Source organism: Nanorana parkeri, unplaced genomic scaffold (assembly GCF_000935625.1).
Source record: "Nanorana parkeri isolate BGI_ZX_2015 unplaced genomic scaffold, ASM93562v1 scaffold124, whole genome shotgun sequence".
Classification (NCBI taxonomy): Eukaryota; Metazoa; Chordata; class Amphibia; order Anura; family Dicroglossidae; genus Nanorana; species Nanorana parkeri.
Window position 1 is genome coordinate 1,849,827 of NW_017306392.1, and position 17,334 is coordinate 1,867,160.

Here is a 17,334-nt window from a genome sequence, read left to right on the forward strand (position 1 = left end):
CATAGTTCTCCTTAGGGTAACGGGAGGACACAAACTAGCGTCCTCCCGTCACCCTAGGCTCAGTATACCGCGAGCTACAGCTTGCGGTATACTGAGACGCCGCAGCCAGAGCGGATACCGACATCGATGTCTGGATCCGCCCAGCTGCGTGACTGACAGCTGGCTCTGCCTATCTAGAGGCAGAGCCAGCTGTACCCGCCCCCTCCCCCGTCCGTTCCGCCAGTCAGCGCTGGCAGATCGGAGCGGGGAGAGGGGAATCCAGCCCCTCCCCCTGTCACGGCAGAGAGCCGTGACAGGATCGAGAGGTGAGCGAACCTGGTATGTGTTCGCTCACCTCCCGATCTACTGAGCCGACCTGTGACAGTCTCATTGTCACAGGTCGGCTAGAACTATGAGGCGAGTGGAAATCACTCATCTCATAGTTCTCCTTTAAGCGGATATCCTGAAGGTTCCAAGCAAGCTTGTGACAGTTTAGAGACAATTCTCCTTATGAAGGCATTTAGAAATGAACCAGAATAATACATCTGTTGCTATATGCACTAGAAATCAAGGATGCAACAGTTAAAGAGACACTCATGATATGGCAACATTGATAAATTCAACCCATTATATGTACTGTATCTATTCCAGGTCTGGACAAATCCCAGGAGCCAGGTAGCCAATGCTCCTTGAGGGCTTGTTCACACCACTTCTAGTGTGTTCCAGCACAATTAGATGTCACACTTGCGGTCCTAGAGTGGCTACGCTCGCTTCTCTGCTGTATCTATTGAGGAGTCATGGTTGTCACCTTAGGCTACTCTCCTGATTTGGAGTACAAACACATTTTGTACAAAATGCAAAGTCTCTTTATCGCTATGTCGGAAAGTTACAGTTTACAGAAGATAGCTTGTTTATGCTTTCAGTTCAATTCACAGGAAGCAACAAGGGCATTGCATTTTTGGCAAGAAAAACAGGTATTTTCTGTACTTGCAGAAAATGGTTCTAGCCTGAAAAAAGAAAACTAATCCAGCCACCAAATCGAAGGACAAATCTAAAGACTAGCATTGGGGGTATTAATCTGCTGAGGAATTACTGTGGTAATAACTGTTAATAATAATAATAATTGGTAGTATTAATTTGCTGGGGAATTGCTGGAGGTTATTTTGGGTTATATTTGGTCCTGAATTAAATAAATATATATAAAAAATAAATAAAACGTCTTCCATGAGTGGGTGTGCTACCCGGTGCACATCTTACTCAACAACAAACTGACAACACTGAGGAGCATAACCAACATGGAAAGGAGTCTGGATCTGACTCATCAGGTTCTGGTGAAGGGTGTTATAGAGGAGGAGGGGGGGTTTGGAGGAGCAGGATCCTGAGGTGGGTAGCTGGGTTACTGTTAGAAGGTGGGGCAGAGGGAAGAGTGCGAGACAGGCCAGTCGTGAGTTAATACACCCCAATAAATATGCCATTGCTGGAGAAGGACGCTTCCCCTATCCGTAGGGGGATTGACTGCTCCAGTAAGGATGGGTGCAGGATGGAGAGACAAGAGAGATATTGGTGGTGGGGGACTTAATTATCAGAGACAGAAATGGTAATCTGTCACCGTGAGCGTCGAACAGTCGGTTGCTTACCAGGGGCTTGTGTTTGACACATGGCGGAACAGATGGACAGGTTAGTGGATAAGGTTGGGAATGACCCTGCTGTCATGGTACATATTGGCACCAATGACAAAGTTAGAGGCAGATGGAGTGTCCTAAAAAAAAAATGTTAACGGTTGCTAGGTTGAAGAAAAGGACCTCCACGGTAGTATTTTCTGAGATACTACCGATGCCACAAGCCACTCCAGAGAGAGTTGAGAGAACTGAACAAGTGCTTGGAACTGGTGTTGGAAAGAGGGCCTTGGGTTCATGGAGAACTGGGCTGACTTCTCAGTCGGTTACTTGCTCTACAGCAGAGATGGGCTGCATCTAAATGGGGAAGGTGCAGCACTTTTGTGGGAGAAAATGGGTAATAGATTGGAGGAGCTTTTAAACTAGATAAAAGGGGGGGAATAAAAATGGATATAATAAATATAGAGCAAGTAACTACAGGGGCAATTCCTATAGAGGGTTGTAAAACAAGGGGGGACAGAGGGCTTACTCTAGTCAATCTAATTAGTAATGCATCTACCATACCGTGGTCTGATAAAGAAAGTAGGGCTTCAGGAATGAGCAATATCAAAACCCAAACCACTAGCAGTAAACTAAAATGTATGTACACCAATGCTAGAAGTATAGCAAACAAGCTAGAGGAGTTCGAACCTATGCTACTCGCAGAGGACTTCGATATAGTGGGAATAACAGAAACTTGTCAGCTCACATGACTGGGCAACTAATGTACAAGGATACAAAACACAAAAATTCCCCAGCCTCAGCCTGCCAGCCAGCCTGCAACCAAACAAGTAGCCCAGTAGTTTAACTAATGTACAAGGGTACAACCTGTTCAGGAGAGACAGGGTTGGTAGAAGGGGAGTAGGGGTGTGCATGTATGTAAAGAACACTCAACTGTGCACATACGGGACGACCTCATGACAGAGGGTTGCGATGGTGTTGAGTCTTTGTGGCTAGAACTAGATAAGACTGATGCTAGTCGTACACTAATTGTGGGTGTGTGTTATAAACCCCCGAATATAGGGGAAGAGGAGGAGGCTCACCCACATTCCTAAATAGAATTAGTTGGGAAGCAGGGAAATGTTGTTATAATGGGCGACTTCAATTATCCGGACATTGATTGATGAGACACTACTGCTCGCGGTATACTGTGGCGTCTCAGTATACCGTGAGCTGTAGCTCGTGGTATACTGAGCTTAAGGTGATGGGAGGACGCATGTTTGTGTCCTCCCGTTACCTTGAGGAGAACTATGGGGAAAAGCCCTAACCCCATAGTTCTCCTTTAAAGGTTTTCCATTTTCTGAACCTGTTACGGGACAATTTCTCGGATCAGATGGTTGATGCCCTGGCCAGGAAGAATGCTATACTAGATCTATTAATTTTCAATAATGCCGGCCTAGTTGCAGATATAACGGTTAGGGATACATTGGGTTATAGTGATCACAGGATGATTAATTTTAACGTTGGGTACAGAAAAGAGAAGTGTATTGGTCTGAAAGGAACACTAACTTCAAAAAGGCAAACCTTGATAAGCTGCATCACCTAGTATGCGACACAAACTGGGACAACATATTTCTAACACTGACCAGAAGTGGGATTGTTTTAAGAACACATTACACAATGCTATTGCAAAATTCATACCATTTGGAAACAAAAATAAAAGAAGATCAAGAACTAAGCCGGCATGGCTAAATAAAACGGTAAAACAATACATCAAAGAAAAGACGCTGGCATTTATAAAATATAACAACTGCATTGGCATTCCAGAGCTACAAGGAATGCAATAAGAGATGTAAACGAGACGATTGGGGAGACTTTGAAAGTAGCTACATGTCCTCTGTGATAGCCTCTAAGGACAAACTGATACAGATGAAATTCTTCTATCAGGTCTACTACACTCCCACACTTTTACATAGACTGGGCCTTCGACTGACCTCACGTTGTTTTAAACGATGTGGCCAGGAGGCTGATTTCCTACATTGTTTTTGGTCATGCCCTATCATAAAGACCTTCTGGTCGCAGGTTACTTCCTTCATGGAGGATAGCCTGGGTTTCCCCAATATCTGCAATCCTGCGTTCTGCCTCCTCGGTCTGTTTGGCGAACTGGCCTCGAGTGCTCAGACACTACTCCGCCTCCTCTTATTTTACGACAGGAACAACATTCTCCTGGTCTGGGGTAGCCCGAAAGCTCCCTCCCTGAGTGACTGGAAGAGATAGGTCGATCAAGCATTGCCTCTCTATAAACTTACATATGAGCAACCCGATGCGTTTTGCTCGCATCTGGGAACCGTGTCTGTCCTCACCTAACACTACTGTGGATATGAGGTGAGGTTCTAGACCACATAGGGACTCGTGTTAACACACATGCACAAATCACACAGACACACAAACTCAAATACTATGTAACTATACTATGTAATCTACATATTACATTGTTGTTGTTTTATTTGCAGATTTCTATTTTTCCAGGTCCCTTGAAACACAGATATATTGTGAGCATATAAATGCGAGTGTTTAAACTGACCACACATATTGTGGATGTCATCTGAAAGCCTTTCCTGAAAATCTTTACACCCGATTGATGAAGTTCATCACTATTTATACCTGATACAAATATATGTAACACACATTAAAAAACCATTAGATTCAGTGTAAAATGACACAAGCACACTCCTCTTCATGCTCATACTTCAAGAACAAGGGAAGACAATGGCCAGTACTGCACTGTGGAGAAAGGTTTCTTTTATGGCATTCTTCTTATGACACTGATTGTATAAAAACCTCAATAAACATTAGTGAATCCTTCTCATGCGGAGTTTCCATGGATAACAAACTTGCTTTGTATGGCGAGCTACATCATACACTTAACTGTCCGGTAAAATAATACAGTTCTTTTAGGAGTTAAAAGCATCTTCTACCTTTTTGAATTAAAAGTGAAATTATGACTTACTGATGAAAATAAAAACTCATTACGGGGGGAGGTGTTATCATCATCATCCTAACCATACCAGGTGACTTTGAAAATGGCAGGAATCTCAGCTATACAAAGACTGCAGACACAATCAGACCACTATACATTGGGGGGGATTTATAAAAACTGGAGCAGACAAAATCTGAAGTAGCTGTGCATGGCAACCAATCAGCTTCTCTCTTCAGTTTGTTCAGTTAAGATTTGAAAATGAATGAGAGAAGCTTATTGGTTGTCATGCATAGCTGCTCCAGATTTTGTCTGCTCCAGTTTTGATAAATTCCCCTCATTGAGTTTTTTCAATGATCAGTCCACTAACATAAACCCTGTTATTGTAAGCATGGGTGGGCAATTAATGTTTTCAAGGGGCCACATGAGAAACTGGGACTGTTGAGGAAGGGCCGAACCAATAGGGCCTATTACGTGTTACTGTAATGCTGTGTGGTGCAGTGCCGTTTAAAAAAAGTAGTGCGTGCAACACAAAGTACCTGCCACACTGTAACTTGCAGGTAGGTGCAGAACTGTGCGAATAACACAGCAAAAAGGTGTGAACGGACCTTTACAGTCCCCACATAGCATGTGGCTCATACCTGCTTATTTTTGTTTTCTTCACAGGCAGGAAATGGAGCTGCAAGAGGGACACCACCAGGAGCTGCAGGAGAGGACGGACACCTCAGCATTATGGACGTCCTCCCATAATGCTGGCAGCGGGAAGACATTTGTCACTGGTTGTTAGAACTGCCCTGCGGTCCTGGCAACCAATGACTGCAGAGGAGGAGCTCTGACGTCTAGGGCTGCAACAACTGATCGACTTAATCGAATGACCCCGCAAACGTGCTGATGCTAACGGAAACACAAGTCGGGTACACTTACGTATGAAAAATTACGATTGTGCTACACACGCCAGGTATCGCCGGGTTCATCAGAGTGAGAGCAATAATTCTCTGGCCAATATTCATGGCTAACTCTAAAGTGATGACTGAGCTTTTATATTTTATACATCTACATCTAGAGATAGAGATACACACACACACATTTTATTTTTTGTCAAATGTTGTGTCATTTTAAAAAAGTTTGTTATAAAAATGTTTATTATATTGGCTTGGAGTTTTCATTTCAGATTATTTTAAATCCATAAAACTAATTAAAATGTCTAATATAATACAAACAGTTATAAAAAATAAATAAAAAAACGTGGGAAGTCTTTTTTGGTTTCGGCTGGACAAATTCTGTTGCAGGATGTGCGTTGCAGTGCCATTCATTTCAGTGGCACCCCAAACTGGCCTCCCGTCTGCAGTGTGATCGCCTGCACTGAAATGTGCAGTGTGATTGCAAAAAATTTTCATGCAGTTTTATTCTGAAGTAAATTTTGTTTGTAACATTCCATTTGTGTATTTTATTTTAAATAAAAGATGGGGGGGGGGTTTCCGATTATTTGAAAAAATTATCGGCCAACTAATCGATTATGAAAATAAGTGTTAGTTGCAACCCTACGGAAATCATTGGTTGCTATGATGCCAGTGGTCCTAGCAACAAAAGACTAAAGAGGAACGATCGCTGACCTGCGCTGGGCTATGGCTTGCAGTGGATGCACCAGCCTTGGAGGCCGACACATCCACTGCCAGCCTGCCTTAACCAAGCACAGCCATAACCAATGAGCAGTGTACCTTTGGAATAAATAGGAGGGAGCCCTGAAGGGTGCTGAAGAGGACCCTGAGGCATATACAGTAAGAGGACCCAGCGGGAAGGTTTTTGGCAGGGCTGCACATTGAAGATCGCTGGAACAGGGAAGAAGGAAAACATTTTACTTGTTGGGCTGCACACAGGAGCGCAGGGATTATAATTTTAAAAATTCTAGGTAGTGGAGAGAAGAACTCTGTTTTTGCATGCTTGAGTTTGACTGAATTACTTTAAAGGCCCATTCTCACTTAGCATGTTCTGGTCTATTGCCCTAACACACCTTGTGTTGTGTGTTAATGTGCATTGCAGTAAAGCAACCAACTAATATCAATGGGCAGCCAATGCACCAGAACAGACAAAAACAGGCAAAAGGGCACATTCAGCATTTTTTCTGATGCAGAATACAGCAACTCGCAGCAGTTAGTACTGTGTGTCGTAGTGCGCTGTAGCACATGTGCGTCAGAGGTGAACGAATGGCACCACAATATAATGAATGTTACAGAAACACATCAAAATGGAGAAGTGTAAATGGGCCCTAAGAACAACCTAGCATCCATACAGGTAGTATAAACTAGGGATGCACCGATACCAATACCAGTATCAGTAACGGTGCCGATACCGAGTATTTGTGTGAGTACTCGCCCAAATGCTCTGATATTGGAAGATCTCCCTCTAACCGGCAGTACTGAGGGAGCATGGAGATGGCTTCCTTTCCAATAAGGAAGCTGGGTGGTGGGTTATGACCCGCCTCCTGATTGGTTAGGAGACCGGTTTCACTTTCTGCTAGCCAGACTGGCTTCCTAACCAGTCAGGAAGCCGGGCGGCACGCAATGACCCGCCTCCGGGCTTCCTGGTTGGTCAGGCTGCCTAGGCAAGTGAAATGAATATTAAAATGAAATGAAATTTTACAGGGTTATTCACAAAATGGTGAAGAGTTTGGAGAAGGCAGGAGAAGTGATCAATCTAGGACAACATAGCTGAACTGGAAAGTGAGCTGAATTGGAGAATTTTTCCAAATGTTGTCCTAGATTGTTCACTTCTCCGGCCTTCTCCAAACTCTTCACCATTTTGTGAATAACCCTGTAAAATGTCATTTCATTTTAATATTCATTTCACTTGCCTAGGCAGCCTGACCAACCAGGAAGCCAGGAGGCGGGTCATTGCAACCTAAACCTTGGCCCTGCAGACGTCAGCACTCACCTCTCTCCACCTCCGCTCTGTCGGTGTCCTCACATCTAATGCAAGTAAGTGGACCTGCATAAGACATGATGATGTCAGTGATCCTTAGACCACCAGAGCCCAGGGGAGAAGAGGCTTTAGGGACCGGTCTAGCAGCCCGGAGGGACTGAGGATCATGGAAAAAAAAAATCTGCTTTATTTGGATACCCTAGTCCAGGGGTAGGCAACCTTGGTTCTCCAGCTATCATGCTTCTGCCTCTGGGAGTCATGTCTGTGGCTTGCAATGCCTTATGGGATTTGTAGTTTCAGCACATCTGGAGAGCCAAGGTTGCCTACCCCTGCCCTAAACAAACCAAACACTTAACCCTTGCACTGCAGGGTAGCCCCACTCCAAGGGTAAGTTTGTGATTTTCCAGGAGTTCTTTAAAGTAGTGTGATCATTGGCAGCTTATACTTACAAATACATAAGAGAATAAGAAACACCACATATGTGACAAGCTCGCGGAGCACGCTCTTCAGGTATTTCTCTCTGGTAGTTATACGATCTTCTGTGTATCTTGTACCCCAGAGACCTGTACAAGAAGAAAAAAGGAAACATGTGAAGACACTGTTCATGTAAGTGCTAAAAACAAAACTGTTGATCCTGCCAGAAATCCAGAGAGCTCATAACTTTCTGTAGTGGGCTGACAACAGTGCTTCCTCTGCTGCACTGAAATCCTACAATGTTAACAGCTCTGCCCAGCTCCCCCTTGAACTACAGAAGGCCTTGCTCTTCATTATGAATTAGAAGAGGAGAAGGTGTTCTATAGTCCAAATAGGGATTGAGCAGCCTAGGGTGACAACACAGCTCCTTCATAGTAAAGTGATTTTGTGTTGTCACCCTAATACAGGAAGTGTGTTACGGGCAGAATCACCAAGTGAAAATAAAAAGGAAATATTGCCTGAAAAAAAACAACAAATGCAGCCACAACTAAGGACTGCTAGGCCTCCTTCACATAGTTGTTACTGTACATTTGACCTAAAAAGCAAATATACAAAAGAACATTCGTTTCCGCCTCTATTTGCACAGAACGCACATTCACAGAGTTTTGCAGGCCCAATCCCCCTGCATATTTGTTTTTTATAAATAGAACCCAGAATGGTGAAACTAAGGGGGTCATTCACGAAGGAGCCGAAGGATCCATTCGTAGCTTTGGCTGTTCCTTCGGCTCTCTTCGTGCCGCCCGGACCCCTTCGGTTCAGTCGATTGGGAGAGCTGCTGTACGGGCCATTCACTATAGCCCGTACAGCAGCCGAGCGGCTCAGCCGAGCCAAAGGCATATGCTTTGGCTCGACTGAACGGAAGTGACAGCCGAAGCTGGGAGAACAGCCTGTCGAAGGCTGGCCGTAAGCCCCGCAAATGACAGCTGGGCGGAGCCAGCCGTGATCTCACGACTGGCTTCACCCAGTTGTAATGACAGATCAGCGTCCCAAATGACGCTGAACTGTCATTAAACAATAACAACTAGTTGGACGTCATGGCCGGCTCCGCCCAGTTGTTATTCATTGGCTGGTACCTGCTAGAAGACTCCAAGAAATGATTGGGTGGCTTCATGCCCAAGTCACACTGACCATTTCATAGCAGCGATTTCTAGCAGCCACACAAATGTTTTCCTTAGTGTTCACAGGCAATAGAAGGTCTCTGAAGGTTCTGCTGAAATTCCCAGCCATTTGTAGCACCAGAATCGCCACTCCTGTCATCCAATGTAGCCGCTGATGGTAATGGCACACCCGCTGCTTAAATAAGCATTGCAACCAGCTACAGCAGCAGATTTAAAAATGTCGCAGATGTTGCATTTTTATGTAGCGGTTACTGTATTCAGACAGCCGGCGCCTGACGCTGTCAGAATACCTGAGCAGTGACTGCATCCGATTGGCTGCAGTCACCCTTTGCCCTAAAATGTTCAATCTGGCTCCTATAAGAGAGGTCAACTGAAAAATTGCCTTTTTCCAAACCAGCACTGCCACTCGCAGTTTCAATTTCAAGCTTTGGGTAGCCAGCTTGAGGCAGAACTCCGGGGCAATCAAATCTTAACCCTTGCAGTGGGGCTACCCCTGCACTGCCAGTGTGAAGTGCTCGTTTTGTTTAGGGAACTAAGATAACAAAGTTATACTCACCTGAACCACGATCCTGACTTGCTCTTACACCTCTGCCTCCAGCCTCAATCCCCCTCCACTCTAGTGGTTTAAGGCCCTGTGAGTCATCACATTCTATACAGTGTATAGAACATCAGGACGCTGAGGGACAGTCCATTGCTGGAGCTGAGGGGTAGCAAGGCTGAGGGGAGCAGTCTAGGAGCCAGCCGGGATTGTGCTTCAGGTGAGTATAACTTTGATTTGCTTAGCTTCCTAGACAAAACAAGCACCTAACCCTTGCAGTGTGGGGGTAGCCCCCCTGCAAGGGTTAAGATTTCACTTGCCTGGAGTTCTACTTTAAGAAAAGAAATACAATTGCACTTCCCACTCCACCTTTTGTAGACTACAATGTTGTCTAGGGGATGATCCAATATAGAAAAATAGTTGCTTCACTCCATGGTCCTGCACTATATTGCCAAAAGTACTGGGGACACCCCTCCAAATCGTTGGATTCAGGTGTGCCGTGAAATGTCCTTGCTACTAAATATTCCACGGTCAACTGTTAGTGGTATTATAACACAGTGGAAGCAACTGGGAACAGCAGCAACTCAGCCACGAAGTGGTAGGCCACGTAAAATGACAGAGCAGGGTCAGCGCATGCTGAAGTGCGCAGAAGTCACCAACTGTCTGCAGAGTAAATAGCTACAGACCTCCAAACTTCGTGTGGCCTTCAGATTGGCACAACAACAGTGCGTAGAGAGCTTCATGGAATGGGTTTCCATGGCCGAGCAGCTGCATCCAAGCCTTACATCACCAAGTGCAATGCAAAGCGTGGGATGCAGTGGTGTAAAGCACACCGCCACTGGACTCTAGAGAAGTGGAGACGTGTTCTCTGGAGTGACGAATCACGCTTCTCTGTCTGGCAATCTGATGGACGTGTCTGGGTTTGGCGGTTGCCAGGAGAACGGTACTTGCCTGACTGCATTGTGCCAAGTGGTGGAGGGGGATTATGGTGGGGGGTTGTTTTGCAGGGGTTGGGCTTGGCCCCTTAGTTCCAGTGAAGGAAACTCTTAAGGCATCAGCATACCAAGACATTTTGGACAATTTCATGCTCCTAACTTTGTGGGAGGAGTTTGGGGATGGCCCCTCCCTGTTCCAACATTACCGCGCACCAGTGCACAAAGCAAGGTCCATAAAGACATGGATGAGTGAGTTTGGGGTGGAGGAACTTGACTGGCCTGCACAGAGTCCTGACCTCAACCCGATAGAACACCTTTGGGATGAATTAGAGCGAAGACTGCGAGGCAAGCCTTCTCGTCCAGCATCAGCACCTGACTTCACAAATCTGCTTCTGGAAGAATGGTCAAACATTCCCATAGACACACTTCTAGACCTTGTGAACATCCTTCCCAGAAGAGTTGAAGCTGTTATAGCTGCAAAGGGTGAGCCAACTCAATAATGAACCCTACGGACTAAGACTGGGATGCCATTAAAGTTCATGTGCGAGTAAAGGCAGGTGTCCCAATACTTTTGGTAATGTAGTGTGTGTAGGTAATTATATATATATATTTATTTTTTCAGGGTTTAAAAAACTGTAGACAAAGATAGAATAGGCACTCAAAAGGACTTCCAAAGGAGGATGAGGGAAGCCAAATGTTTGCGTTATTATGCCAACGTTTTGGCCAGCCCGAGCCCACCTTTTTTCAAGGCCATTGAGAAAAGTGGGCTGTGACTCACAGAAACGCCGGCATAACAACACAAACATTTGGCTTTCCTCATCCTCTTTTGATCGCCTACTTTTGGCTCTCTCTCTATGTATATACTGTATATCAGGGGTGGACAACTGCAGTTCTCCAGCTGTTGTGGAACTACAAGTCCCATGAGGCATTGGAAGACTCTGACAGTTACAGGCATGACTCCCAGAGGCAGATGCAGGGATTTGTAGATAAAAAAAAACAGCTGGCGTTGCCACCACTGCTGTATATTGAGAGACTTATAGATATAGAGAGCTACATTGAGAAATATATAACTAATATTGAACACCAACATCTACAGTACACAGATCAATCAGCACCCATGTGGTGCTGTAAGTTACCTCGGACAGTGTGCAGGATCTTTGGCCATCCTTCCAGCTCCTGAGTCGGCTCAGCTCCTTGGTTGGCGGTGCCAGTTACAGTGCCAGGCTCTCCTCTCCTCCTCCTCCCCCTCTGCCCCTGTCCTCCGATACTATTGGGATGGTGGTGATATCCGACCAGGCCAGTGCTGCCTCCACTACTGGAGGATACCAGGGATGAAGACCTCCGGGCATGTCCTGCAGAAGGATGCCACTCCACATCCATCTCTACCACCGTGCCCTCTTCTCCGTCCTCCTCCTCTTCTTCCATGCCGTCCTCCTCTGCTTCGAAGCCCGGATTGTCCCTGCTCCACGCCTGTCGGGAACAGGAGGAGAGAGGGGACGGGGTGGATCCCCCTGGGGGCGCCCCTTGTCTGGGAATGGTGTCCATTTCCATCATCCTGGGGGGGGAGGAGGAGGCTGGCACCGTCTTCATCTCCAGATCGCCCTTTCTCCTCTTCTTCCTCTCCTCTCCGTCCAGTTCTGGGGGCGGCTGGGGCTTGACACGGCTGGGGTTCACCATACTGCGGCTGGGCAGCGGCTCTCCTTGCCCCCCTGTCCAGCAGCCATCTTAGCTCCAACTTTTTTCCTTGTATTGATGAGTGACTTTATTTCGTGTTTCCCTTCTGGAATCCCGCCCTCCTTCCTCTCTACACAGACCCGTTATCCGGAGAGCAGGAAAAGGCTGTGCTTGAAGCTTGGCAACCAGGTCCCTGCCCCTCCCCCCCTTCACCAACTCTGTGAAACTTTCCTATGAGGAGGACTCCATTATGTCATTGTGTGTGAGCTTCACAACATAAGGCAACCTGCCATTTATACTCACAGTTTTCAAGGGAAATTCCAGCTTTTGTAATAAAAATACTTCAGAAAAGAAAACAAAATGGGCATTTGTTATATTTGTGTATTGGAGACTGTAAAGCCTTGCAACCTTAGGTGCAATGCTCTGCCTCCTGCAGACCCTTCCTCCTGTCCATGTCCATACTGAGGTACAGACATTCAGTAACATGGATGAGGAAGAATGAATGACTACAAGTCCCTCTGCTGCTGTTGCTGATGGGGCTTGTAGTTTCTCCATGGCGGAACTACACAGGGCTGCACCGAATTTGTAAACCAGCCTGTGGGGAGAGGAACCCTGAAATTCTGGGGAGGGGGGGAAGCGATGTGACCATGTTTCATATATGACTGTAACAGAAAAACATTTGCTTTAGGAAATAAGCCCCAGCAAGGTCGTCCTTATAATGAGGCATCCTGAGACCTGCATCTCTTAGGCCCCATTTATACCAGTGCGACAGCGTTTCAGTGCATGCAATTTTTGTAAGCATTTTTTATGGGCGTTTCAGTGCTGGAATGCATTTTAAAAAGCCCAAAAAAACACTAATCAGTGCATTTTCGTTGAAGTCTGTATGAAAAACGCACTAATCAGCGCGACAAAAGTAGCTCAGGGAGCATCTCAGGCAAAGCGTTTGCATGAACGGTCCACATAGGAATGTAGGGTTTTTTAATGTCTGCATTTCAGCCTGGTGTGAACGGGATGTTAGAGTCACAAATGAGGCCCCCTTTCCAGCCAGAGCGTCCCCGGTTTTGGGCCATACACATCTCTCCACCCAGTTCTTAGCAACCTGGGACTCTCTGGCCGGCGTCGCACCAAGCTCCTGGAAACCGGTGCTGTCAGTGAGCTGAGTGGGACACCGGCCAGAGCTGGGCGGTGAGATGATCTCCCCCCGCCATTACCGTGCATCACCAGCACCTGCCCCCCTTCCCCGCGGTCTCAGATGGCAAAAAGGCAAGGAACACCCCTGAGTCCCAATAATTGCAGACACACAGAATTAGGGTACGTTCACACCACGCATTGTGGCCGTCTCAGCTTTTTGTGGGGCAGGCCCCACGGTATTGCAAGGCATATTATGCCTGCGATCCGGTCCTGTGCGATCAAAATGCTGCAAGCGCTATTTTGATGCCAATGCCTTACTGGCTCCTATGCAATAAATATAGTAAATGCACATTTTTCTGTTATTTTTTCTACGTGTGCATTTATTATTTTTTCAGAAGGTGAAATTTTCCTTAAAAGTCTTTTTTCTGTAGAAAAAAAAAAAAAAGATCCGCATTCAGCTGTGCAGAGATTTCTGTATGAATTTGGTAGAATGGAACCCGACGTTGGCTATAATAGTACATGGAAAGAACTTCTGATTATTTTTTTCTACTTTTGTACATATGCTACATATCATGTGTGATTACATACTCTTCTATCACTCACAATGACTTTTTATTGCCTGCTTGATGTCATTCTTTATAGGGAGGGAGATGCAGAAATCGTTTGTTAGGATGGTTGCTAGGCAACAGGATAACTAGCCTTTGCTGAACAGAGGGAGGAGGTGAATGTACATACAGATAATTGACCATTTGCAGCCTATGTGTGAAGTGAAACTGGGTAACCAAATATATTCTTATAGCTGTTGTCCTAACATCTCAAGTACAGAGCAATATTATGGTCCTAGACAAAGGTGAATTGTACTAACACTTTATGTACGTTATTAAAGTGACACTACACTTACCTTAACTATTAACAAAAATGTATCTTATTTGTATATCACTCAGCTGTAGATCCTCACATCATCTCTGACTTCATCCTGACACTGTCCTTCCTTCTGGAAGAGGGGCTACTTTTGTTCTATTCTGTCTATTATGTGACAGGATTCCTGACTACATAAAATCTTTTTATAAAAAGTGTTTGTTTTTTTGTTAAAGTGTAAGAACATTTTCAAAAAGTGTTTTTTTTAAAGTTTCCTTACCTCTCCCCATTACACTGGGCAGATATTCAGTAACCTACCCTCCCCCCTTTCAGCCACATAGTTATCAAGTTGTGGAATCAAGTCCCCTGGCATCAATGTAGCCGGCCCATCCTCTTCTTACTGCTGCCCACGCATGCGGAGTAGAACCCCATAGATGTCTATGGGGCGGGTAGATGGGCAGTGATCGCTTTTAGCTGCTGCCTTATCCATAGCATCCTGCTTTTTTGTGGGCTTTTGTTTTATGGAGGTGGTAATTTGGGGGTTCATTCTTTTAAAGAGTATATTGGCTTTTATTTTGAGAGGGCTTTTTTTCCGCTTGGGGTGCACAAAGCATCTACTGCACTCCCTACCCCATTGATAAAATAAAAGTTTGGCATATACCAGTTAGGCCTATTATCCTTCTTTAAAACTGTTCTACTTCAGGGCAGTTTTACACTGCTATATAATCTGCAATCTATATGGAGTAAAACACCTGTCTGTGATCTTTATCTCTAATACATGGGGGCCGAGTCTTACTCATAAAACTGTCCTGTTGCTGGGCAAGTTTACACTGCTGTATTATCTGCAGTCTGTTTTTTAGTAAAACACCGACCAGTGCTCTTTGTCTCTAATACATGAAGGCTGAGTCATACTCATTAAATTGCTCTGTTGCTGGCCACTTTTTACACCTCTGTATTATCTGCTGTATCTAAATTCTTAATGGGAGCTTGATGGAAATTGGCCAGTGGCAAGACAGTTTTGCGTTAGCAAGTATAGGGAAGGCCTCATCGAACCACTGTTCAATTTCTATGTGCTGTCCAAAGCAGACCTATTACTGCTTGATTTAAAAAAACATGCATCTCTGCTGAAAATACCTAAGAAAGCCCTTTGTTTAAAGTTGAGATTATTCCAATTAGGGTAATGCTGATGTGCTAAATGTTAAAGAAAATACATTCTGCATCCAAAAATGCATCCAGAGTACGTTTTTGTTGAGTCTGTATGTCAAAATTGCGCCGTCCTGTATCAGCATTGGTATGTTTCTATAGAAGTAGCCATGTTACCATGCCATATCTTACCTATTAGTCCTAAAAGGTCAGAATTGACTAACAGGATTACCCCTAGAATCCAATGGGATTTGTGGCTAATTTTGGGTTCACCCAAACCCTCAACAAATGTAACCTGGGTAGATATGTTCATCCCTAGTTGAGAGGCACGGTTAAGTGTTAAGATCAGTTTATGTATTAGAGATAGGTTAGAAGGCACTGACATGAGAGCTAATATTTATATTCATGTTTGTTTCATTGGCAAAAGCCCTGTGCCAGGGTAAAATGTGTTAGATATTTTGAAGTCAGAAATCAATGTATGGTGTCCAAGAAACCTGGACACTTAGCCTTCTGCAGACTTCAAAAATGTATCAGTCATCTCACTAAAACTGAATGACTATTTACTGTAATCTTTAAATTTGCATTGGTGATCTTGGCACAGTAATCACTGAATCATTTATACATTGCTTCATATCATGGATTTCATTATTATTATTATTATTATTTGCTAAACCATCAAACTGTTGATGATGGATATACTGGGAAATAGATGCATTCCCAGAGGTTATCAGAGATGACTAATACATAGCTGCCTAAATAATGTACATTCAGTCTAGTAGACTCTATTACCCCCTCTGTCAGGTAAATATCCAATTAATCTGACATATTAGTGAACTGGTTACAAGCAATTAAAAGGACCACTCACCATTTCACTAATGGCAGAGTGTTCAGTGGGCCTCTCCATACACCCGGGCTCCTTTTTGCCATCCAATATGGATAGCACATTTAATGCCACAGGAGGATATGGGGCCAAGACTCCACACCTCCATGACATTAGCAGCCTAAAATGAAAATCGGATATCCTTTTAATGTGCTGGCCTCACAGAGGGTGGGTCCTTGCACTGTAACCCTCTATGGCATTAAAAGTGACATCTCTATTGGATTGGGGTGTGGCACATTGCCTATTTATAAAAATGGGGGGTGTGGTAGAGGTATGTGCATTGCCTATGTATAAAAATGGGGGGGGTCCATAACCTATATAAAAATAGGGGTGTGGCAGGGGTGTGTCAATTACCTATATAAAACTGGTGGCATGGCTGGGGTGTGTCCATTGCCTAAATACATTCAGCTGGAAGGTGTCCCTCTTTCTCATATCAGGAAGTTTAGAGGTATGGAACATGCTTATTCCGGTTTCATCATAGACGCCTGGTAATAACATTACAACTTGACACAGAAGAGAATAATGTGTATAGATCTTTATTAAAATAAAAATTTTGATATTGCATATAGGTGATTATACAGGAAGTAAGATAAGTGATTGTGAGGCTCAAACTTACCTAATTTCTATACAGTCATTACAGTCAAGTAAAAATGCATGCAGTAGAAAGAGGTTTATTTCTGCAATGCACAAAATACTGGAAATTGCATATATGTCCCTAGTGTTATGAAAGTAGTCTATTAGTGATGTGTCAAATATATATCAGCAGCAGATACAATAAACATTCATATCCATAAGTTATTGTGGAAGCTCACTTTTGAGCCAGTACAGTAATAAAGGCCTCTCATACACACCGATTTGTTACACTGGCTAGGTAGTGGTTGCATCAATGATACACCACCGATTTCAATTCATGGGAAGATTTTATAGCAGCTAGGGGATTTTACATCTATACGTTGGTGGTTATGACCAAGACCCATACCATCATGCAGTAAAACATTAACATTGTCTCATAATTAGGTTAGGGTTAGCAGTTTTGGGCATACTGATCATATATAGATCTATATAGATCTGCATAGATCTATATATATCAGACATGGAAGCTGGAAAACCACG

At 44.4% G+C, this 17,334-nt stretch overlaps 1 protein-coding gene across 1 annotated transcript in view; it reads right to left on the bottom strand.

Annotated features, from left to right (window-relative positions):
* The window catches only part of PKD2 (polycystin 2, transient receptor potential cation channel), a 39,775-nt gene extending 27,387 nt beyond the window's left edge, over positions 1–12,388 (bottom strand). The window contains exons 1-2 of the mRNA XM_018553553.1: positions 11,672–12,388; positions 7,920–8,033 (exon numbers count right to left, since the gene is read on the bottom strand). Of these exons, the coding sequence (XP_018409055.1) occupies positions 7,920–8,033; positions 11,672–12,212 (655 nt within the window). The 5' untranslated portion in view covers positions 12,213–12,388. The remainder of the gene's footprint in view (positions 1–7,919; positions 8,034–11,671) is intronic.
* Between the last annotated feature and the right edge of the window lie 4,946 nt (positions 12,389–17,334).